This window comes from Gastrolobium bilobum, unplaced genomic scaffold, assembly GCF_033153095.1.
Source record: "Gastrolobium bilobum isolate Gb01-03AN ecotype WA unplaced genomic scaffold, APGP_CSIRO_Gbil_v1 utg9052, whole genome shotgun sequence".
NCBI classification, from domain to species: Eukaryota; Viridiplantae; Streptophyta; class Magnoliopsida; order Fabales; family Fabaceae; genus Gastrolobium; species Gastrolobium bilobum.
The window spans coordinates 229817-253581 of NW_026897360.1; the positions used below are offsets into that span (position 1 = coordinate 229817).

Here is a 23765-nt window from a genome sequence, read left to right on the forward strand (position 1 = left end):
TGTAATTGTTAATTTTTTTTTTTCCTTAAAAAGTATAAGATACTGTCGAAATTCTAGGTTATAAGTATATAAAGAGGAAGAAAAGGATAAAATAGAAAAATAGTATATATTGATGTGACATGAAGTGATTTATGTGATAGAAAAAAATAAGTCATTAAGGATACCAAAAATAAAATAAAATAAGTCATTAATCTTAATTTATACTTAGATAACAAACTCTCAAAATAAGAAAATAAATTTATATATATATATATATATATGGGAAAAATATTTCTCCGGCAACTTGAGATAATTTTATCTCCGGCCACCCCAAAACTACGTCGTTTTATTTATTTATTTCCTTATATATATATATATATATATATATATATAGTAATCGTTGGCTTTTTGACCCTTTTGCCCCTCATTAATTAATTAATAACCAATTTGCCCCCCAGAACTATCCATCATCCTGCCCCCATTTAGTCGATCAAGTTGCACTTTTAATCGACTAAATGGGCAAAATTCAGAAATCAAGAAACATGAATTTTAGTCGACTAAATATTCACCTTGATCGACTACATGTCGAGCACATTTAGTCGACTAAGGCCATTATTTAGTCGACTAAATATCGCGGATCAGGATTTTTAAAACCCCCCATTTCGCAAAGGGGGTTATTTTCAAACCCTAGTCGACTAATTTCGCTCCAAGAACCCCTCTCTTCAACCAAGTCCGAATCTCATCCCTTGAAGGTCCGATTGAAGCATCATTGGTTCACAACTTGCGAAATTGACATTGTAGGTAACGTTTTCTGACTTGCATTTGGTTTTAGGTTTAGGTTTTTTTTTGTTTTCTCCATGCTTTGGTTTCTGTTTTTTTAAATTTCTTGTTTATGGTAGAAGGTTGTTTGCGGTTTTGTGGCTTTAGGTTAGGGGTAGGGTGTTGAGTTTGATGTGAGGGTAATTGACTAGGGTTGATGTGGTAGCTTAGGGTTAGGGTTAGGGTTAGGGTAAGGGCTGCTGTTTTGTTTGGGGTGTAGGGTTAGGGTTCCTGTTTTTATGTTAGGGTATAGGATTGTTTTTCCTGTGATGGGTTAGGGTTAGGGTTGTTGTTTTAAGTTGGGTTTAGGGGTAGGGTTTCTGTTTTTATGTTATGGTTAGGGTTTGGGTTTGGGTTGCTGTTTTTGATTGGGTTTAGGGTCTACGTTCCTGTTTTTATGGTAGGGTATAGGTATAGGGTTTGTTTTATGTTTTATTTTCGGGTTAGGGTTTAGTTTTTTATATTGAATTTTAAAATTTTTTGATATTGTTATTGTCCATTGATATTGTTTCCACTTGCATTGTAGGTATCGTTGTTCCCATGGCTGGGCGTAGAAGATCGGATAACGTGGGAAATGAGAGACATAAGAAGCTACGACAAGACCGTCCGTCTTCGTCAAGGCCACAAGATGAAGAGCCCGCTCCTGTCGACCTCCCATTCGGATACTTGTTCGAGCATGACCCTGTGGTTCATGATTCATTTGTCCGTGACTTTGCTAACCGACCCATATGTGGGGCCAAATCACTTGATACATCATTTTTTGAAGTAGAAGGTTTTAACATTGTGAGGTGGTTGGAGGGAGCACATCTTAGGGTTTTGGCTGAACTGTCGTGTTCATATTCAGAAAATAAGGGAAATGACAATGATTTCACAATTACTATGCTTTAGAGATTGTGGGATGAAATGGAAGGGTGATTGGAAGGATCACAGCTGACAAACAAGAGAAAAAGGGGTTTTGATTTCGAAGATATTGCAAATGAGACCGAGAGAGGTCTGGATATAGGGTTTTATGCGATATTTAGTCGACTAAATAATGGCCTTAGTCGACTAAAGGTGCTTGACATGTAGCCGATCAAGGTGAGTATTTAGTCGACTAAAATTCGTGTTTCTTGATTTTTGAATTTTGCCCATTTAGTCGATTAAAAGTGCAACTTGATTGACTAAATGGGGGCAGGATGGTGGATAGTTCTGGGGGAGGGGCAAATTGATTATTAATTAATTAATAAGGGACAAAAGGGTCAAAAAGCCCGTAATCGTTACTTGTTTGTTATCATTTAAAAAAAGTTACGTCATTTGTTACATTTTTAACAAGAAATCTGATATTTTAACATGATTATTTAGGTTGGTTCACTACTAGCCTAACTTATCTACGTTATTATATAAACAAACTCAAACACAAACAACAAGCTCAATTTCTAATTGGCAACGCTTAAATATTGTTTTTCAGTAACATAAATTAAAAAGTAAAAATTCTAATATAACATACAAGCGTTTGAGTCTAGTGACATGCTATGAACTTGAAACGGGGCAATCTGTCTTCTTTGGGTTTAATTTTTTTCAGAGATAATTTTATTTGCTATACACACATAAAAATATGTGATATTCATATTTTTTCTTTCTTTTTTCTCTTCATATAGCCCCACTTGGGGCTCACATATTTTTATGTATGTATAGAAGTCCAAATTTATTTCTTATAACATGAGAAATATTATTTCCATCTTTTTTATATATAAACTAAAAAAAGCCCTAGAAAAAGAAGAGAAAAGCAAGTCTCTAATGCAGAAGGTATTAATCTTCTCAAATTTTGTGTGTAACTGAGAGCATAGATTCCCTGAATTGGATGACTAGGTCTCACTCTCAAAGGTTAGATTCTTTATTAGAGATTGAATTTCACTAAGATGGTTTTACTGTCACATTTCTTTACCTTTTAATCCATAAAAAAAATCAACTGGTTGAGGCAGTGTTTTAAAACCACCGCTCGGGTCGATCCAGATTTCGGTAATCTGATGAGGGCACCAATTTGAGCTGACCATTGGACCTATCATGCAGTTGAATCAATTTTTACCTGTTGAATCAATTTCGAGCAATTGACTCAGCTGAGTCTCAATGACTCAAAGGTAAAGTTGTGTTCTCCCTTAAATCGATTTTTAAAAAATTGGACAAAATATTTCACTTTTAACTGTGGCTGAGAATCGAACACAACCAATGGGAATGAGTAGAGTAACCCAGTGAGGGCACCGATTCGAGCTGGCCATTGGATTGGTCATGTAGTTGAATCGGTTTCGACTGGTTGACTCGGCCAAGTCTCAGTTACTTGCGAGTCAAGTTGTTTTCTCCCTTAAATTGATTTTTAAAAAATTAGACTAATATTCCACTTTTAACAGTGGTCGTGAATCTAACACAACTTATGGGAGTGAGTAGTGTTATCACCCTCAATTGTTGATCAAAATGTATCTTATAATATATTTATTATACAATTTAATATAAATTTAGGACAAAATATCCTACTTTTGACTGTGGCTGAGAATTGATCTCAGCCTATGAGAGTGAGTAGTGTTATCACTTATCACTAGGCTACCCTTTATTGTTGGTCAAAATGCATCTTATAATATATATTTTTTATTTAATTTAATATATATTTAATTAAACAATTGAACCAATAACTTAAGAATAAATACCTTTTTCGGTCCTCAGCAAATTTCACGATGTCCGCTTTAGTCCCTAGCAAATAAAAAAGCTATTTGTGGTCTCTAAGAAATTCAAAATGGATCCATTTTAGTCCTTTTGGACTAATGTGGATCTTTTTTGAATTTGTAAGGGACCACAATTTCAACTAAATAGATTCTTTTTAAAGTTTTTAAGAACCACAAATAACTTTTTTATTTGCTAGGAACTAAAGCGAATGCGGAGCAAAAAGAGTATTTAGTTATAACTTAATAGCCTATTACCTTAATGAAGCCGAGTTTTAAAAGACTGGGTTGACGAGACAAGAAATAGAAAAAAATTATGGTCGGGAAGAGGGATGATAAAAAGACAACATAGAGAAATCGAGAGGTAGCAAAAGTCACTGTTTGGGAACTTGAACCACTGAGAGTGAGAGCAAGTCTATTTAAAGCCTTTTGCAGCTGAGCACTTGCTGGACTTGGCTTACGAGATCTGTGCACTGTACACTTCACTGCACTACCTTGCAAAATTTCCATATATTTTAGTTAAAGAACCTCCTAAAGAAGATTCACCAAAATGAAGGTATGAAAGAATTGCTCTCTCTTAATGCTAATATTATTATTCTATGCCAATTAGTTGTAGTTCTGAATTTTTAAGCAAGGTTACCTTTTCATTTTTGCAGATTTTTGAATGGATGCAAAACAAGCTTAACGGGAGCAAAGAGAAAAAGAAACCAATCTTAATTTCAGCTACTCGTAAGCTTTCTTTTTTTTTTCTCTGTTTGCATCAATCTCCAATGACAAGACCTATATGTAAGTCCTTGTCTCTTGATCATTTTGTGCCATAGTTTACATGGCTTAATGTATGACCTGATTATGACATTGGCTATAAATTTTGTTTCTAGATGTAGATAATGATGAAACACTACTCTTTACAGAGTCAAGAACAAAACAATGTTCACAGAAATAAGGTTTTGGGTAATCTTCCCTCATTTCTACAGGAAAAGAAACGTGCCACCTGAGCTTTTTGTACTGTTTTCAAAAAGGATCAGTTTGAAATTATAATTCAGTTGATAAATCAACTAGCTTATGTTCTAACGTGCTTGAAATATTTATCCATTTCAACTTTTGAGTTTGCTAAGAATGGTGTTTATATTACTTTATATCATTCTTTTTTTTTTTTTTTTTTGGTACATACTTTATATCATTCTTTAAGCCAAGTCAGTTTGATAATTGAATTTTTATTTTTTATTTTTATTTTACAACAGATTATATGCTGCATGAACCTTGCAAACAAGAGTTCAGTGACTGGCCTCAAGCATTCCTTGCAATTGGAACGTTTGGGAATAACAATTTGAAAGAAGAATCTGGTAATAGGACTAAGAGTACTACAGAGGATTCATCTTTCTTTCAGGATTGTATACAGGAGTTCATGCTTGAAGAAGTTGGAAAACTTCAGAATGAATTGAACATATATTTACGGGGACCTATGGAATCAAATTTGGCTGCAGAACAAAAAGAAAACTCCAATGATCTCATCAACAAATGTTTAAACAATGAACATTCAAGCTTGGAACTTGAAGGAAAAGAAAATGAGACATTTTCTGATGACTCAAATATTAACCATGGTAATTTCTACCCGAGCAACAGATTAACATACAGCAGGGGAAAAGATCATTGTTTGGATAGCAGAAAAAGTGGATTTGGCAAGAAATCATTTTTTTTCCTTCTTAAGAAGATATTTCTTTGCAGAAGTGGATTTCAACATAGTCCTATTTTCAAAGATCCACTTTCCTCAGAGTCCAGAATGGAGAAGGTAGATGAGAAACCTTACAAGCCTGTGTTCTCACCCCCATTAACTTCTTTATAAACTATCTTACTCTTACTTTGCTTGTGATTACAGATTTTGAGGGCAATACTTCACAAAAAGATATATCCCCAAGGTTCAGGTTCAACAATGCTTCATAAGAAGTACCTAGATAGCAGACTAATGCCTCAATCTGATGATGATGATGATGATTATGATGATGATGAACTTACTACTACTACTACAGAAAATGGAAGTAAATGGGTCAAGACAGATTCTGAATGTAAGTTCTACACATTATTCATTTTTTTTATGGTATATTAATCATATACATTAGTTTGACATAGTACCTAAGTTCATGTACTCAAGTCTGAGTTATTTGATTTGCAAGATTGTGCCTAAGCTATTCTGACAATACATATCTATTTTGCGGTAGCAGATATCGTTCTTGAGATATAAAAGGCTTCTTCTCATGTACTACTCTAACTGATTATTGATGCTCAACTCTGCTCATGGAAGATAATTGCTTAAACAGAATGGAAGTTGAATTGTACCTACTCTTTTGAATGTAAGAACCACGCCAAGGAAAGGTGACAAACTGGAGGCTGAATTGGGGAAAAAGTTTAGATTTTAGGACCATTGTAACACATGAATGTCAGAAAGCATAATCCAGTTTCTTACTATCCTAATGTCTATATTTCTAATAAAGAGATAAATTCAACAATAAGTTATTTTTCTTTTCAATCTTTGAAGGAAGCTTTTACTAGAAAGTGTTAATTCCACTAGAAACTGAAAGGAAGCTTTTACATGTTAAAGCCATGTAAGCATATTTCTACAATATGGCAAGAAAAGAGCGTATATATATGCAATGCAAGGGCCAGCATTAATGTTTCATAATGTTGAATATTTTAGTATTAATCGGTTCCACCTACCTCGGTTTTCTATATAAAATTAAGGGGAATGCATTTGTCATGTTACATGACAAATGAATAGTTGTGATGTTAAGAAAAAGACAAGATAAATTCATTGAATAATGTGTCCTCTCATTTTTTTAATATTATATAATTTGTCTTTTTCTTAACATAACAACTATTCATTTGTCATGTAACATGATAAATGCATTTCCCTAAAATTAATCTAACTACTTTCTCAACAATGTAAGTAATTTAACTACTTTTCAAAAGATGCAAAACACATTAACAATAAGTAATTCAAGTTAAAGGAAGGTTATGGGCTTATGGCCCTCTTTGGGGACCATAAGTAATTAAAGGGGATATTTAATTAATGTATTATATATGTATAAAATAATTGAAGGGGTAGCGTGTGTATTATTAAAGTGACAAATGTGACATTTTAGAAATATAAATGGGTCAGACGGCTTGTCAGGGGTTTATCGCCCGACTTGTCTTGCCTTAACCCGTTTTAAAAATAGCACAAATTTTAATTCATTAAAAAATCTCTTTAGAAATCAGATCATAAGCCTATTTTAGAAAATCTAACCTCTAAGCCTCCAAGTTCAACTCTTATTTTGTAATAAATAATATTTTATAAAATTAATAAAATAATATCTTATTATTTTTTAATAAAATGATATGTTGTTATTTTCAATAAAATAATATTTTATATTTTCTAAATTTACTATTTTTCGCAATCTTCTATATTCTCTCACTTAGCAAATATATATTTTTCTTAACCCTATATTTTTTCACGGCCGCCACTCTTCCCTCCTCCACCAAAATTTACAACATTTTTTTCTCGTTCTCAACATATCATCCCTTCCAAATCATCCATCACTCACCATTGACTCTTAAGATTTTCGCTGCTGATAGTGAGTCCTCATTCTTCATATTTCTTTATCTCTTTTTTTCTCATTGACAAAATTACATCTTTTCAAATTTTTCTTAAAAAAAAAAAGAGACGTTTAGACTTACTACCTGATTGATTACTTATTTGACTTATGGGTGTTATATGTATCTATTATCTTGTTCTTGTTTGCTCGTCATGTGTTTATGTGTGTTATTTATTTATTTATTTAATTGTTTTTTATTTGGAAATTATCATATAAGTTGGTTGGTGGACATCTTAAGAGCTGATACTTCGTCCTTATTCTCCATAATCCTTGCTCTCTCTTTTTTGTCCCATGACAAATTTTGTTTCTTTCCAAAATTTTCATTAAAGAAATAACATATTATTTGGCTTGTGGGTGTTATTTGCATGCATCTAGATATATTATTTTCTCTTTAATTTCTACAATAATTGAAATCACAACCCAAAATGTTGGCAATTTAATTATGTTATTTGAAATAAAAAACAATCAATTAAATCAATTATATTGGTTTTTTATTATAAAATTAAATTTTAATTTAGTTTATGTTGATATTTAAAAGTAATTTATATTTAAGTCTGTTTGATGAAATTATTTGGATTGACATTTATTATATTTTATTGAAGGCTTGATAGGTGAGATTAAGCCTTATATTTTTTTTAAAATAAATTAGATCATACTTATAATTTAACTTATATCAAATTACTAAATCACCAAATCCATTTTAGCAGCTTGACTTGGTCTCGGACTCATGTTTACAACCTAGTGGCTTTTTTTTTTTATTGAGATTCTACTCTTCTTTCGATTCGTTAAAAAAATAGAATAAAAGTTAAAGCTTTAATCCTGGATTACTTTGGGAGAAGTTTAAAACATTAATCTTGAATCCGTCTCGAATGAAACGATGAACCAGTTGAAATATTTTCAAAAAAAAATAGAATAACAGTTCTTTACATCAAAAAAAAAATTGGGCCAATGAAACACTTTCGGTGAGTAAATTTATAATCCAGGATTGAGGTCCACTTTCAATTTTACTCTATTTATTATTATTTGTATTTGTATTTATTTTTTCTTTTGTACCAAAAATGGCAACATTATAGAAAAATCAAATATCATCCATAGTTTGCAAACCAAACTCCTCAAATCAAAGGTCAAACAGGGAGTGAGAGGCTCTGAAGCTTTGTTTTCACACTGTCACTCTCTCTCTCTCACTCAAATAAAACCATACAGGGAAGAGAGAGAAACCACAAGAACGAAGCAATCTATCTTTCCCGTAAGTTCCGATCGAAAAGTTCCAACCTAACTCCTTTAAAATGTGAAATATTATTTGAATTAATTCTTTTCTTGTTTTTCTTTCCCTTCTCAAATTGAGAGGAAAATAGAGGGTTATCTTTTTTTTCTTGGTAAAGTTTTTTTTTTTTTTTTTTGGTTTAAATTATGGGGTTTGAGAAGTGAAGCTGATAATAATGCATGTAGAGGTCACAAATTTTGCAATGTTTTGTGTTTGAGATTGTGGGGTTGGGATGTCATTGAATTTGAAGGAGGTTTTAGATCAAAGTTGGTTGCTTTTTCAGGTGCCACGCAAGTATCAGCATAATGTCTTGGGCTACCCCTGATGATGTCTTACTATCCACCTCGCTTGCTACATACCTAGACAGTATAATCTCTTTCTCCGCCTCGTTTTTCATGATTTTCATGTTCAAATTATCATATGCGACTCTTTTCTGATGAGAGAGTAACTTGCCCTCAATTTTTTTTTTTTTTTTTTTATTACCCCCCACCAACCCCCAATATACTGTATTTCTCTGTTCCATTGTGGTTTTTGTACATCAATTGTGCATTGTAGTCGTTATAGATTTTTGTGGTGCTAATGCTTTAATATGAAGCGATGAATTATTGGACGAACAGAAGCATTGAATAATGGAAACTTTTCACCAAAGATGAAAAAATATTATTATGCATGAGGGCTAGTAGACATATTTATCAAGAAAGGAGGATTAGCTAAGCTGCCTGGGTTAGTGCAGGTTGTTGGAATGGGTGGGGATTTCGATAGTTGGGGTAATGGCTCCTTGTTGTATCCAAAATGGAAAGGGTGACCAGTCCTTGATTCTGTAGAATTCTCCTTCATCTGAACACTTGTTTAGTAAATTCTTCTATAACCACTTGATCAGTGAACGAGTATAAATTTAGAAAATGATAGAAGTGAAACTATTTAAAGAGCTTTCAGCAAGAATTCTTTTTTTTTTTTTTTTTTTTGCTATTCTGGCTAAATGATTTTCTGAGAGTATTTTGTGTTTTCATCTCTGGGGGAAACAGTGTGTTTAGGGAGGATTCTATCAATTATGCCAAGCTTAGTGTATGTCAAATTGTCAGCCATTCATTGAAGTACTGAACTCTATAAATAGTGCTTTAGATCACTGCATCTGGGATTTAACTAGCGGGCTTTCACCCCACTTCTGTTACACGAAAATGATGGAAGTTAATCACTGCACTTCGTTTCTGTTTACAGTTTGCATGCTTTTTATCTAGCATTTCTGTTGTGATATTATTTGTTCTTATATGTTTAATTTCAGTTAAATGTAGATTGAAATCATTGAACTGAATGATGAGATATGGCAACACATAGTAAAGTTTTTCTTCTAAATTATATGTATTTTTCACAGAAAAACTTCTTGTCCTGTTACGAGATGGTCGAAAACTTTTGGGATTATTACGCTCATTTGATCAATTTGGTAACTATCGGTCCGACATGCATTCTTCTTTATGAAGTCACTATTATTATTATTGTTTATTTCTAATATTAACTGACAATGTGATGTGATGACCATGTACAGCTAATGTTGTTCTTGAAGGTGCATGCGAACGAGTAATTGTGGGTGATCTTTATTGTGATGTCCCTTTAGGCCTATATGTAATTCGTGGGGAAAACGTTGTCTTAATTGGAGAGCTGGTATGATGTGTTCTACATCATTTCATATCAGTTGAGTACTGTTAACTACTTCTCAAAGGAGTCTAAATAATTTTGCAATTTTGTATCAATGGTATAGGACTTGGGAAAGGAGGAGCTTCCGCCACATATGACGTGTGTTCCAGAGGCTGAGATAAGAAAGGTAAGTCCATCAACTAGTTGATAATAAAACAATTGGATATTTATCTCACATATTTTAACATAATAAATATGACGTCCCGTGGATCAATTAATTCTTGTATGCAAATGGCTATTTTGCATATAAGGACCTTTTGATGCATCTTTCTTTCTTTCTTTTTTCTCCTTTTTTTTATTTTTATTTTATTTTTTACATTGCTGGGTTGTGGACCTGTGGTGAAGAGAACATGGCTAATTGACCCAAATAATGTAATTATTGCCATTTTCGCTTGTTGTGGAAACTGCTGGCCTCTCTAGTTCACTCTTTTTTTCAGTGGGAAATTTCCACGTGAACAGGTGCTTTTCGTATGCAAGTTGCTGGTAACACTAGACGGTCCCCCCCTCCCCCCATTTTTTCTATTATTTGGTAAAGTGTATCTACCAAATCTTTCAAATTCACCTGCTGCACTATTACTGGTTCCTCATTTGTCAGAGGCCATTAACATGATTAGATGAGGCCACCAGATTTTCCTTCCTCAAACTAAAGTCTTTTGTTTTCCCAGGATTCTCAGTAGAAAATGAAGTTTCTTACTAAGAATCCAAAACGTTGGGCCGTTGGGGATCATCTTCCCCTTTGAAATTTCTGTTAAAGTCATCTGCTAAATCTTCGTCAGTCTTATTTATCTCAACATAATTATAAATAGCAGTATCTACCTTTGGCATTTAAACAAATACTTGATGCTAACCATTTCTGCATTCTGGTGGGAAATGGCAAGTGACAGAAACATTGTCCTGCTTGTTGTTAGAAATATAATATAAAATATAAAACTAATAATGTGCCTTCACCTAACAACTTAAACTTTTGGGTTAAAATAATTCTTCAATAAAAGATTTCAATTCTCACCACCCCATTCTTCTAATAAAGATTTAATTTTCATTTTTCAAATCCAAATAAAAGGGCTCTTGGTGGGGTGGGCCTGTAAATCATCTAGGCTTCAATCCTATAAGGCTTTTGCGTAAGGATTGTGTTAAGAAATAATATTATATAAAATAATAATAGTGCCTTCACGTATGAGAGTCTCTATGACCAAGTGATATTGAGTTTGATCCTTGTTGTCCCCATTCTTCTAATAAATTTAAAAATAGTTTGTAATTTTTTAGCATAGGTAGATGGGCATGTGTTGTGTGAGTGTGTGTTAGAAGTATAATATAAAATATAAAACCATCAATGTGCCTTTGCTTAACGGCGTAAGCTTTTGGGTTGAATCGGTTATTTACACTTATAGATGGGCTGAGCAAAACAAATGCAATCACCATTCTCCACAAGTGTCTTCTCAAAATTTTCCTTCAAGATGGCTCTTATTTACTTATGTAACCATTAATGACTGAAGGCGCTGTATACACCACAAACAAAAAGGAGGGAAGCATGTAAAAATCACCAACCTCTCAAATTATTGAAAAATGGAAGGTCCACAAGAATTTTTTTCATTGGTTTACAGTGTATTGAACCTAGGGAATGGATACTCTCATATCTCATGATTTCATGTGATGCAATCTCAGCCATTTATAGACAAATCAACGGTGTTTTATCTATCCTAACGTTTTCTCTCTATCATATCTCATCACCATTGATTTGTTTATGGACGACTGAGATCATCTCACGTGATGTTATGTGACATGAGAGGATCCATTGTCATTGAACCTATGACCTCTCTATCCCAACACAACCCCACCAATAGCTATAGTTACCAGGTTTGCTCATCATCCTGCGAACTGTTAACCAATTCCTGCATGGTACTTGTAGTGTAAAGGTTTTGAGATCATAATTTGATGAAGTGATGGACCCCATACATCATACCAGAGTATTGCAAACCTGCTAACTATGCTCGTAGCATTTGAGCTAACCTTATTGGTGGATGTCCATAGGATTTGCCGCAATAAACTGTATTTATGCAGAGAGAAATAGCTATGAATACTTTCCATAGAACTTCGTCAATATGCATGAGCCCCAAAAAGGAAGTGGAAAAGAAAAAAAAAGGTCAAACTAAGATGTATTTTGAGGGTCAGCATTACATACTATTCCTATATGTACAGATTTTTTTTTTTCATATTCTAGGACCCAAATTCCAATCATTACAAATTGCAGGACTGAAAAATAGAATGACATAGTGGGAAGCTTTGTGTTTTTTTTCTATGTCGTATTATTTTGAAGATATTTGTTTGCTTACAATAGATTAGGCACAGAGGAGAAAAAATGAGAAAAAGCTGCCTTGTGAGTCCTTGAATGTGGAAGATAATTTGGATGGTGGAAAATCATCAATGCTACTGGAAATCTGCATAAAAAAAATCACTAGTCCATTTGGTGATTTCCATATGGACAAACCAAGAAATAAATCCAGTGTAGCCTATTAATTCTACAGTGTTAAAATGGTTCAAAATTAGTAATTCGGCAAATTTTTCAAACGTAACATTACAAAAAAAAATTACTTTTATGTGACAAGTTTGTTTTCTTAGCTTCCTTGTGGTTTTCTCTGCTCATGGACTTTTTAAGGGCGTTTCTATGTCTATTATGCAAAGGGACTTGGGAGGTTTCGTGATCCTCCTCTTTTCTATTATTTCCTCTCTTAATGAATTATTCTTTTGTAGCAAAAAACAAGGCTGGAAGCAATTTGATGTTCTGCTAACAATATTGCATATAAAGTAGAAATATAAGCTGCCATACATGATTGAGAATTCCTACTAACAATTTGTTTTTACTGGAAACATGAATCAGATTTCTGATTTTGTTTTTGATTGGTTGAAAAATTGATTTGTGAGGGGGGCATGTAATCCTAAAGGTAGTGTTTGGTGCATGCATAGAACTGAATGGAATGCAACTGTTCTGTTCTTTTCTTGGTACCATCTCTTTTTCTAGAACCAAAATGTATCTCTTTTTAACTGCATGTCCTATTTTATTCTAATTTTAAAATGCACCAAATATAGAACAAAACCCATATGTTCTATTCCGTTCGGTCTTACACATCTACCAACACTACCTGAATGTGGCACTTCAAAATTTAAATTCCTGTACCATAATTTCTCTCGTCTCTTTTATTGATTGTGTGCCTTTAATTCTTCTCCCATCCGTTCTCCAACCAGAAAAAGGGACCCTGTGCTCCTATTTGGCAAATAATATGGTGACAAGTTTGTCCATCATTGTTTTATGTTGCACGTTCATTAATTTTATTTCATTTGCTTCACTCTTCAGGCTCAAAAAGCAGAAAGGGATGCTTCTGATCTAAAGGGCACCATGAGAAAAAGGATGGAATTCCTTGATTTTGATTAGAACCTACTGCCATCTTTATAATCAAGTTGGTCCCATCTGCAAATTTTAATGCAGCTGTGACTGAAGTTGGATAGTGGGTGGAAGAATAAGTATGATAGATGGGCATTTGTCTTCTGTGAAACTAGCAAGATACCAGACAGAATACTTGACAGCTAAAATCTTTTTGTAGCAGGGGTCAAGAAAAAAATTGATCTTTTGGCTTCTCTAGAGAGCAACCAACAGTTGTCATGCCCTGTTGTTGCATGTGGATTTTGTGCTAATGCATTTGGGGGCATGTTATTGAGCTCTTAAATTCTAGTTTGGTTTTAGAAAATCAGATATGGTGAAGATGATGATTTTCATTGTTTGTGCTCATTTGTAATGCCTTCTTCAGAATATTGTTTTTGTTTTTAGTTTGTGCTTTCTGCAACAGTAGAGTAACCATTGTATCTTGGTTGTTATATGCATGGCATAGTTATTTGTCTTTTATCAAGTACCGCTGCTGCTTCCTTTAAGTGTTTCTTATACCAGTTCAATGTTGTATAATAAATTTAAAGGATAAAAGTTTCTTAATGCTTTTAATAATAATGTGTGATTAAATTATTTTATTGTGTTTAAAATACCCTACTGGGTTTCAAAGGAACTGGTTATAGTGTGATTAAAATAGCTGAAGCTTAAACCTTTTATAACTACTGAAGGGGGAAAAAAGTGAGTTTTTCTTAAAAATTATCTAAATGAAACATGCACTAATAAGATATTGAACTATAATTTTTTTTTTTTCCTTTTTCTTTTGGGTGTGTGGTAACTAAGTTGAAAGGGGTTAGGATAGTAATAGATTTATGTCCTGTATGAGTATGGTTTGCTTTAAGATTTTAACTACTTTTACATATGGAGCAAAATGATGGGAAAAAGAAGGATAATGTTGTAGAAAAATGTTTAGGTTATGTTATAGAGATAGAAATTGTGGGATTCACACTTGTTTTCAAAAATAAAAAAATATGGATTCTATAATCTCTATCTCTATAACATAACCTAAACACTTTCTTATAACATTATATTTCTATTTCTCCAAAATGATATGGGTCTATAGGTTCTATTCAAAGATTGAACACTTCTTTTATTTGAGATACGCAGCTTGCTTCAGTTATGTCATTCCATTAACTTTTAGTACTGTAACAATACTTTCCTTAACGCTCTTATTTGTTAAACCACAATTCAATTCGTTAGAAGTTATTCAATTTCTAAAATAAGATACACATTTTATTCACCCATGCAGGATATTATAAAATAGAGAAAGGACTAATTTATCTATATCCCTATATCACATGCACCTTAAAAGTCCAATCATAGAAACCCTCAAATTCTCTGACATCATTCTGTATTGCTGGAGTCCAGCCTTAACCTGCATTTGCCTAAATTCTGTCTGCGAGTGTGACACTATTTTAATTCATTAAAACAAATGGACTCAGTTAGAGTATTGGTGAACCAGCTCACAGAGTAAGCAAGCAATTGTAATAAAATTGAATTAAAAAATAAAATAAAATAGAAGGTTCAGTCATTTGTTGTTTGGTTCAACTTAAGTGAGAAATTTTGTTTGGTTAATTGTTTCTTTTGCCAATCCTTAACTTGGTGTCCATCTTTCTGGTTGCTTGAGTCAACAAGCAAGGAACCTTAAGGAAATGGAGGGACAATAACCAAATTGTTCACTAGAGACTAGATATTAATTAATATACGCCACATTAGTTACAACAATAAAAATGTTATTAAACTGAGAACCCACATAACTAGTGTGGGCTATTCTCATTGATTGATGCTATAAGTGAGGGGAACATGAGGGTCTACAGTCCCTTCTGGTTCTATTTTCTTGTTCTTGTTCTGTTTTTTGCTTCTTCTTTTCTCATCGCTGTACCAAGAACTTGTAATGCTAACTCTCCTTCCCCAATTAATATCCAATAATGCCATAACAAATGAAATAAATAAAGAGAAAAGAAAAGAGCCTTTGAAATTGGATATTTCATAAAGCAAGTTGTATTGCCTAATATAAAACAATAATATTTTTACACAAAAACAATTGAGAGTGAAACAGAAGCAATCCCTTGTATTTGATAGACATAATAAGAGGAAAACTGGAAAAATCCTAGAAGTATATACTTTTCACAACTAAAATGTAGGTCTTTACAAATTGTAGGGATGTTGTCCTAAAATGGTTTTATGTATAAGAATTGCACATACTTTGCAAGAGCTGATATCAGCAGAAAGAGGTTCAGCTTGGACTATGACATTTTGTTCTTTCAAAAGGACAATATATATGAAGTTATCCAATCCTTCTCCCTTTCTACCTTCTTGTCCTTTCTTCCATTCTTATCTGCCATCTATGTTTCTCTTGCACAAAATCACTGCTTACTGCTATGCTCTCAGAAGATCATTCATGAAAATTACCAATGGTTGGATTAAGATGTTGTACTGCAATATTTCCCAAGCCTGAAATTCTGATCACCTACCAAAGAAACTTGAACTAAGCTAGCTTATTAACACAATCTTTAAACCTGTAACTCCTCTATCCTTCTAATGGCTTCCTTCATGTTTAGTCTTTGATCAGGGTTGCTTTCTGTGCAAGCAGCCCCAATTTGGAGAAGTTCCAGCATCTGATTGAATGAGTTGTTATTTTCTAACTCAGGATCAATCAATTCTGCTTCTCTTCTCTCAGAAATTGCTGTGAGGACCCATTGCACAACATCAGTCCCACCCTTGCCATTGCTGTGATACTGAGAAGGGAATTTCCCAGTAATGATTTCAAGAATGATGATTCCAAAGCAAAAAACATCAGTCTTCTGTGAAACTTTCTGCCACTGTAAATAATCTGGGGATTTATAGGCAAACATTGCCTGCACGGCAACATTGGGGTTGATCAGTGGATGAAAGGCAAAGTCACTTAAGAGAGGCTCGTAATCATCACTTAGTAAAACATTGCTAGATTTGAGGTTTCCATGGGGCAGATCGTAGGTTGAAAATTCAGTGTAAAGGAATCCCAACCCTCTTGCAATTCCCTTAACAATCTTCAAACGGGTAGGCCAATTCAGATCAGCATGGCATATTCCTCTATCACCTGATAAAACATAATGATACATTCCTTGTCATCATATATAATATATATTGAAACCCCAATGTTTAACAAGGTTAAATTATTAGATGCTATAAGGCTCTGGCTATGAGCAAGTCCATGGAAAGGTCAGACCCATTCTGTAAGTCAACCTTATCTTACATTTGCAAAATGGCTAATTAAAGGCTCTCCCCTTGACTTGCAAGGGTAGGGATGGGAATCGATTGTGGCGCAGCCTTACCCTTGCATTTTTTACAAAGAAGTCATTTTTAAACCCCGAACCGGTGACCTTTTGATCACAAAGAACAACTTTACTGCTGCTCCAAGGCTCGCTCTTGCAAAAGGGCTAATTACATGAATAAAACCTGTGAACCTATGACCTCAGCTAGCAAGGTGACAACACCAATTGTATCGAGATTTTCTTTTCCATTATGGAAAATAGGATTCTCTCATGTCACATTACCTCCTCATGTAATACAATCTAAGCCATCCATAGATAAATTAAAAGTTATTTTTTTCTAATTAGGTGACATGTGAGGATCGTCCCATAAAACATACCTAAATAAAGGTGTGCTCTATCAAATCCCATTCCCACCCACAAGAGATGAAACAAACATGAAAAGAACAATACCATGCAAGACGTATAACAAGCTTCCTTTGGGCATGTACTCTGTAACAAAAAGCTTCTCCTCCTTGCGGTAATGGTAAGCCAAAGGACTCAAAATATTGCGGTGTCTGATCCTCCCAAACTGTCTCATCTCAGCATCAAACACATCTCTTCCAATTTTATTCATCTCCCTCATCCTCTTCACCACCACAGACAACCCATTAGCCATGGCAGCTTTATAAGCAGAACCCAACCCACCATTTCCCAGAACCTCAGCAGCAGCCTTCATCAAATCCTGCAAACCAAACACACCCTTTTCATCATTGACCATCACAATATCCCCCATTCCACCACTCTTCGAATGCGAGTGCCCTTTTCTCGATTCTCCACCACCCTTTCTGCTGATAGGTTCCGATGAATGTTGTTTAATACTAGGCACATGCACCTGCACAACCTCATCCACACTACTCGACCTGCTAATAATGCTGAAATTATTCCTACGCTGCCTCGACTTAACAAACAAGAAAATAACCGCAGCAACAGCAGCAAGAACGAGAATCACAATCACCTTCACAGCCCAACCCGAACCGTAACCACTGTCATTATCAGTACTGTTAGGAAGCGTATAATAAGAAGAAGAAGAAGAAGAACCATCACAAGGCTTCTCAAGAGGCTTCCCACAAAGCCCTTCATTCCCAGAGAAAGAAACAGCACCATACTTGGACAAGCTTTCAGGGATTGGACCTTCTAACTTGTTGTTTGAAACATCGAAGGATCTTATGTCTTGTTTGAGGTTTGGTATAGGCCCTGAGAATTGGTTATATTCGAGGTGAAGCTCTTTGAGAAGGTCGAGTTGTGTTAACGAAACGGGTATGTTACCTGAGAAGGTGTTACCTGAGAGCCACACTTTCTTTAAGGAACCTAAATGGGAGAAGAAATCTGAAGGAATGGGACCAGAGAATTGGTTTTGTGTTAACAAGAGCGATTTGATTGTGCCAAGTTTGTTGAATTCTGGAATGGGTCCTGAGAATGAGTTGTTGACGAAGCTGAGGGTTCGGAGGCCACGAATCTCGGCGAGAGCTTCGACGTCGATCTTGCCGGAGAGTCCTAAGTCGGAGAGGTGCAAACCGGTGATGATGTTGTTGAAGCAAACGACGCCGACCCAAGTTCCTGAGCAAGGGGACACGTTCGGGATCCACGAAGCTAAGGCTCGGTCAGCGTTTGTGAAGGATTGTTTGAGCCTGAGGAGGGACTGGCTCTCCGATGGTGCGGCGGCGGCGGCGGCGTAGAGAGAAGGAGAAGAGAGAGAGAGTGAGAGGAGAAAGAGATGTGAGAGAATAGTTGTGGCGGCAGCGGCAGCGGCGGCGGCGGCCATTGCTTGCACGCAAAGGATTGAAATGGCCCGCTGCTCGGAGAGATTAAGGTGGTTGTTGTTTTTTGTTTTTGTTGATGATGTTTTTTGTTGTTGTTTTGTTGGAAATGGGAAGTAGTAGGAAAAGAGAGGTGGTGTGACATCGTTGTTGGTTTTGGATGTGAGAGGGGGTGTGTTTGTGTTTAGTGTTTTGGAGAGAGGGGGATTGGTGTGGTGATGATGGTGTTTAGCCAGAAATACCATTGGGTTCTAAGAATAGAGGTTGCAATAAAATGAAGGTGCCTCTCCTTTCAATTGATTCCGATTCTTTTGGAGTTGATATAGCTGCATTTCCTGCTTCATGCAATGCAATGCTGCATTTCCGGAATGCCATTGCCATGCATGGACTCCTTACTATGCTCCATCCGAACATTTTTCTCATTTTCTGCCGCTTTTTTTAATGTCAACTTTTTTTTTTTTGTGTTGTTTAAAAACAGAGCAGATATATCATACATGTTCCAACTTCAAAGTTTTATATTATATATATGTTTTTTATTTGGGCAGCTTATAAAATTTAACTGGCCAATATTTCTATCATCTAACATGATAAGAAAAAGCATTATGGCTTCTCCATAGAATATTGTGTCAATATTTCTTTTCTTTTTTTCATTTCTTTTTTCACGATGGGTCCCACCAAAGTTTGTTTGTGTAGAAAATTGGTTTTCTATTATGTTACATAACATGTGTATTTCCCATATTTTTATCATGTTACGTCAAAAGAAATATACCTCTTACACACTCATCAAAAAATGTGCCTTGAGTTTTTTTTTTAAATAGGTGGGCCCTATATGTTTTTTGTTTACAAAAGAGAAATTATCTTATATGATATGAGACTCGTTTTCTCCAAAATTTAAAGGGAAATTATAGTCTCATGTTTAGTGTTTTAAATACTGACTCGTACTGACCGAGTCTTGGTGACCCAGTGGGTTCCCCAGTTCGAGCAGTTATTTGAATCGATTTTGCAATCAACTCAGTTTGGACCAATTGACCCGGCCGAGTCTCAATGACTCGGTGGGTTAAACGAAACCCAATTTAGACCGGTTAGCCCTCTTTTTTTCTTTTTTGGTAAATCTTTATTTTTTTGGTTACTGAGAACTCTTGAATTAAATCATGCTCATATTTTGTGGTAAATATAATTATAAAGTTAGGTGAAAATAACGAGGAATTTTGGATTAGTGCATTTCTTTTGTGTAAGTTAGTTGCATCTTATAATGATCTCAAGAAGTTAAGTGAAGATAAACATTGATGGTCTCATCTCAACATTGAACATTTTCTTCTTAGTGTATATTTCATGCCTACTATTTGTTATCATGATTTAATTTATATGCGTTATGTCAAAGCATGAGAGGTACATTTAGCTTACATTGCAATTTTAATTTAATATTAAGATATGGTCTACTATTAGAAGTATATAATATCTGCTATCATTGAGAACCAATTTATTTTTTAAAGCCCATTGATAGTTTTCTTATGTGAATTTTTAATATAAGTAATATATTTGTTTATGTTTTGCTAATATGCGAACAGTAAATCCGGTTGAACCAATGATCTAATACCTCGACTGAGTTGACTGGTCCGAAATTTTAAAACATTACTCTCACATAGAAAATTGTGCCTCCTTTTTCTTTTTTCTTTTTTCTTTTTTTTTAATTAGTGGATCCCATTTTATTTTTCTCTCAACATAAGAGAAGTTATCTATGAAAAAAAATAATCCCCAAATTTAGATTCAAGATCTTTATTCTAATACCAACTAGACTTCTTTTTAATATTTTTTGGTTGTGTCTAGGTGAGCCTTGTAAGTTTTTATGTTTCAACCAATTATGAATCTCAGAGAGGGAGTGAGGTTTGCTACTTGATGCAGCATCTAAAAGAAAGATCCATACCATATGTGAAACTTCGCTGATTATAGTTTAAATGATAGAAAAAACAATAGTAATTTCGTTTTGTTTAAAAGAATCAAAACCTTGTGTCAATTGTAAAGCTCGTACTGGAAACACATTATACGTTTAATGAAGTAAATAAAAGACATTACTGGTGACTACAGCACAATGCATGTTCATTCCGGATGCATATCTTCCTTTCTTCAAACCACAGTACTACCGCGATGTGAATGCCTGCATTGCATATGTGAGAACTTTTGTCACTAACATCCTCATCATCCATACATATAATATAACTTGTCTAAAGTGAAAATTGTTATGGCTTATACTCAATGCTATATGACCAACACAAATAGACAGTGAATTGGGAAAGGGATTGTCATGCATTGTGACACAACATCTCAATCCAAAAAACTTAATGACATTAAGACTATATGTTGTTCTTACTTATATATTTATTACTTATGTGAGACTTAATTACTTAACTCTCATTTTTGAATTTCCAATAAGAATAGACTAATAAACATTACCGAGAAAATGTTGCAGTGACCAGGATCAGCAATGTGTGCCATCAAATTTTCAATGGGGCCTTCACCAGTATAAATAGCTTGGAACCAAAATCCAACAAAAGCAAGCATTGCAAGACGACCATTCTTGATCTCCTTGGTCCTCAACACCATGACTGGCTCAGGGGACCCTCGTCCCCACATCATGGGGTCAAACCACAACCCACCAGGGTAACCAACATCAGGCTTTGGGTTAGGCCTATTTGGCAATTTAGGCTCAATGTCAACACAACCTGGGTTAACCATATCAGCCCATCTTCGACCCTCAACCCAACCCATCAAGAGTAACTGTACAAAAAACAAGGTTGTGGGATCTGTAAAGTACTCTCGAGCACCAGCATCATACCAAGAGAAGTTCTTAACATAACCATCCATTTCAAGCAATTCCGGAATGAGAATTCCAGACACTCCAAGCATTGCCCATCTAGCATGCATTAGCTCTGCCTGAGCAAACCATTTAAGCAACTCTGGATCAGACCCTGACCAAAGTTACCACATAGGTTAATTATCTACAACCTCATAAACTGAACCATTTTGAAGTACATAGTAAAAGAAATTAACAGTTACCTAATCCAAGAGGGTCAAAACCAAAATCACCGGGAAGACTGCAATAGGTAGAAAATTAGACAATTAATCCAAAGTGTTTGATAATATACTCTGGCATTTAGTTGTAAGCACAGGCCGATTACATTCTCAATTCTTTTTTCTTCTTTAGACCATTTTTTATTTATAAAACCTTATATTCACAGAAAAAAATTGAAACTGTGATTTTGAGAAATGTATAGAAAGCATTAGAGATATTAATATAAGATCATCAATGTGGATATTATATTCCTCTAACACATTCATGTGAGGATTGAAATAATGACCACTTGGTTACAATTAGATGTCCCAATCCAGGTTGACACAATGCGAAGCAAATTTGAATTTGGATTAAAACCTTCGACATAAACACCGCGCTTATTTTATGGATCGAGATTCTCAAAGTTTGTCACTTATTATATGAGTTGACATGACATACATGACACAAATAATCTGTCAAGTTCAAAATGTATTGTTTATTATGCGGATTTGACATGATACGACAAGACAGAATAACTTGTTTACTACACTACACGACATGAATAACGTCTAAGAAGATTAAAATGATTAATTTCGTGTTTGCAAGTTGACAAACGGCACAACCCAAATATCTTTGTCAGTTTATTAGAACACGAATTTGAAAATAGATTGAATGTGTTGAAAATTGTACCCTTAGTTATAATTATATAAAACACCAATTCAACTCAAAAATTGAAATTGTTGCCACACATTAATGGTTTGATATCAGACTATTTCTCTAACAAAACTGGTTTACCTGCCATCAAGCCACGGAGGAGGTGAACTACCAGGGAACCACAATGGTCTATCTGGAGGAAGTGGTTGACACACGTCTGACACTCCTTTCGTTGCATGTGTAATGGTTGTTCTTCTCGTTATGGTCAAACATGTGGCTGTCCTTTCTGGGAAAACCTTTTGACGTGTTTCTCTAAATCCAAACAGAAAGTATAAAGTTTAAGAAGCACCGGAATGAGCTTTTATAAAATAGTGCAAGTGGTTGAGCATATATAAAAGTAACTGACCTGTTTGGAAGGCTTGACAATGCAGTGGAGGAAATGGCTAAAGCCATGAATCAGAGAATGGCAGAAATGTTTGGTTGGAATGGAACAAAGGTCCCGTTTCAGTTTTTCTAACACTTTATCTACTTTATCTGGATGATGTATAACTTGTGATTTTCTGCTTTGAATGAAAATATGCAAAGGATGGACCAATGGTATTTGAAATTGACACGTGCCCAGGATATGCTTGCATTTGAAAAGAAAATGTGAATTAAGCCAATTTGAAAAAAAAAAAATGATTTGGGCTGGGATAACAGAATTAAGCCCAGGGAATAATTTAATTTGTAAAATCCAGTTCTGGGCCCAATGTGAAATTCATTATGTTTGGTCGAGGATAAGTTCTATACTTTCCCACAAAGAAAATCAAAGTATATTTGGGTATTGTTTGGTTGGGGAGAAATTTTTTAATACTAGGAAATGTAAATACTAGGGATCTGCAGGGAAAGTGAGTTAGATAGGAAAGTTTTAAAAAAGTTGTTTAGTTGGGCAAAATTTTACCAGGAAAATTGAATTAAATTTCTAAATGTGTGTTTGGTTGAAGATAAAATATTGATGGGAAAACTTAATGAAATTACAAAACTATCCTTGTAAAAACACCTTGGTTTTATTACAACCTTCGAACCACAAAAGAAGGAGGGGTAAAGTTGTCATGCCTTCATCACCTTTTTCATTTATCTGATTTTCACAGCAATTCCACCTGTTTTGACGGCTTCCTCAATAGTACATAAACCCGTTTTTTGCTTGTCTTCCTGATTTGCTAGGCAAAGCTAATTGATGGGCAAATCTACCGAAAAGCTTCAACCAAACGTGGTTTCATCAGATTCCCACATGTACTTTGCCAGCAAAATTTTCACTTCTCCCCAACCAAACACTACCTTGATAAACGAGTTCATTAGTTATAGTCAAATATACTGAAAATGTTAAAATTTGGTAGAAAGAGTTTTGTTCTCTTTGTGGTCGTACCATATTCGAATCTTAATTAATCAGCACTTATTGGTGATCGAATACAAGATGATTATAAATAAATAAATAAAAAAGTTGCAGATTTTATGTTAAAAATTAGT

The 23765-nt window shown here is 34.5% G+C and overlaps 4 protein-coding genes across 5 annotated transcripts; 2 read left to right on the plus strand and 2 right to left on the minus strand.

The window, feature by feature from the left end:
- Window positions 1-3897: 3897 nt before the first annotated feature.
- On the plus strand, window positions 3898-4995 carry LOC133306240 (protein DEEPER ROOTING 1-like; the record flags this gene model as incomplete). The annotated part of the gene is made up of 3 exons (XM_061506527.1): window positions 3898-4044; window positions 4145-4217; window positions 4730-4995. Coding segments are annotated over exons 1-3 (345 nt in total), but the record flags the coding sequence as incomplete, so codon positions are not given.
- A 3221-nt stretch (window positions 4996-8216) lies between these two features.
- LOC133306252 (sm-like protein LSM1B) lies at window positions 8217-14002 on the plus strand. Of its 2 annotated transcripts, none has more exons than XM_061506545.1 (6): window positions 8217-8363; window positions 8665-8747; window positions 9754-9822; window positions 9925-10040; window positions 10138-10200; window positions 13423-14002. In XM_061506545.1, the coding sequence occupies exons 2-6, from the start codon at window positions 8687-8689 to the stop codon at window positions 13498-13500; spliced, it is 387 nt and encodes a 128-aa protein (XP_061362529.1). In that variant the 5' UTR covers window positions 8217-8363; window positions 8665-8686; the 3' UTR covers window positions 13501-14002. The 2 variants fall into 2 exon arrangements, with proteins under 2 accessions (XP_061362529.1, XP_061362531.1); XM_061506547.1 differs by having other exon boundaries at window positions 9943-10040.
- Window positions 14003-15578: 1576 nt separating this feature from the next.
- LOC133306241 (pollen receptor-like kinase 3) lies at window positions 15579-18477 on the minus strand (the record flags this gene model as incomplete). The annotated part of the gene is made up of 2 exons (XM_061506528.1): window positions 15579-16585; window positions 17211-18477. Coding segments are annotated over 2 exons (1833 nt in total), but the record flags the coding sequence as incomplete, so codon positions are not given.
- Window positions 18478-20482: 2005 nt separating this feature from the next.
- Window positions 20483-22793, minus strand: LOC133306248 (photosystem I chlorophyll a/b-binding protein 6, chloroplastic). The gene is made up of 5 exons (XM_061506537.1): window positions 22666-22793; window positions 22401-22571; window positions 21611-21648; window positions 21008-21522; window positions 20483-20711 (listed from the first exon to the last, which is right to left on the minus strand). Exons 1-5 carry the CDS (start codon window positions 22710-22712, stop codon window positions 20694-20696), a joined length of 789 nt encoding a protein of 262 aa, XP_061362521.1. The 5' UTR covers window positions 22713-22793; the 3' UTR covers window positions 20483-20693.
- Between the last annotated feature and the right edge of the window lie 972 nt (window positions 22794-23765).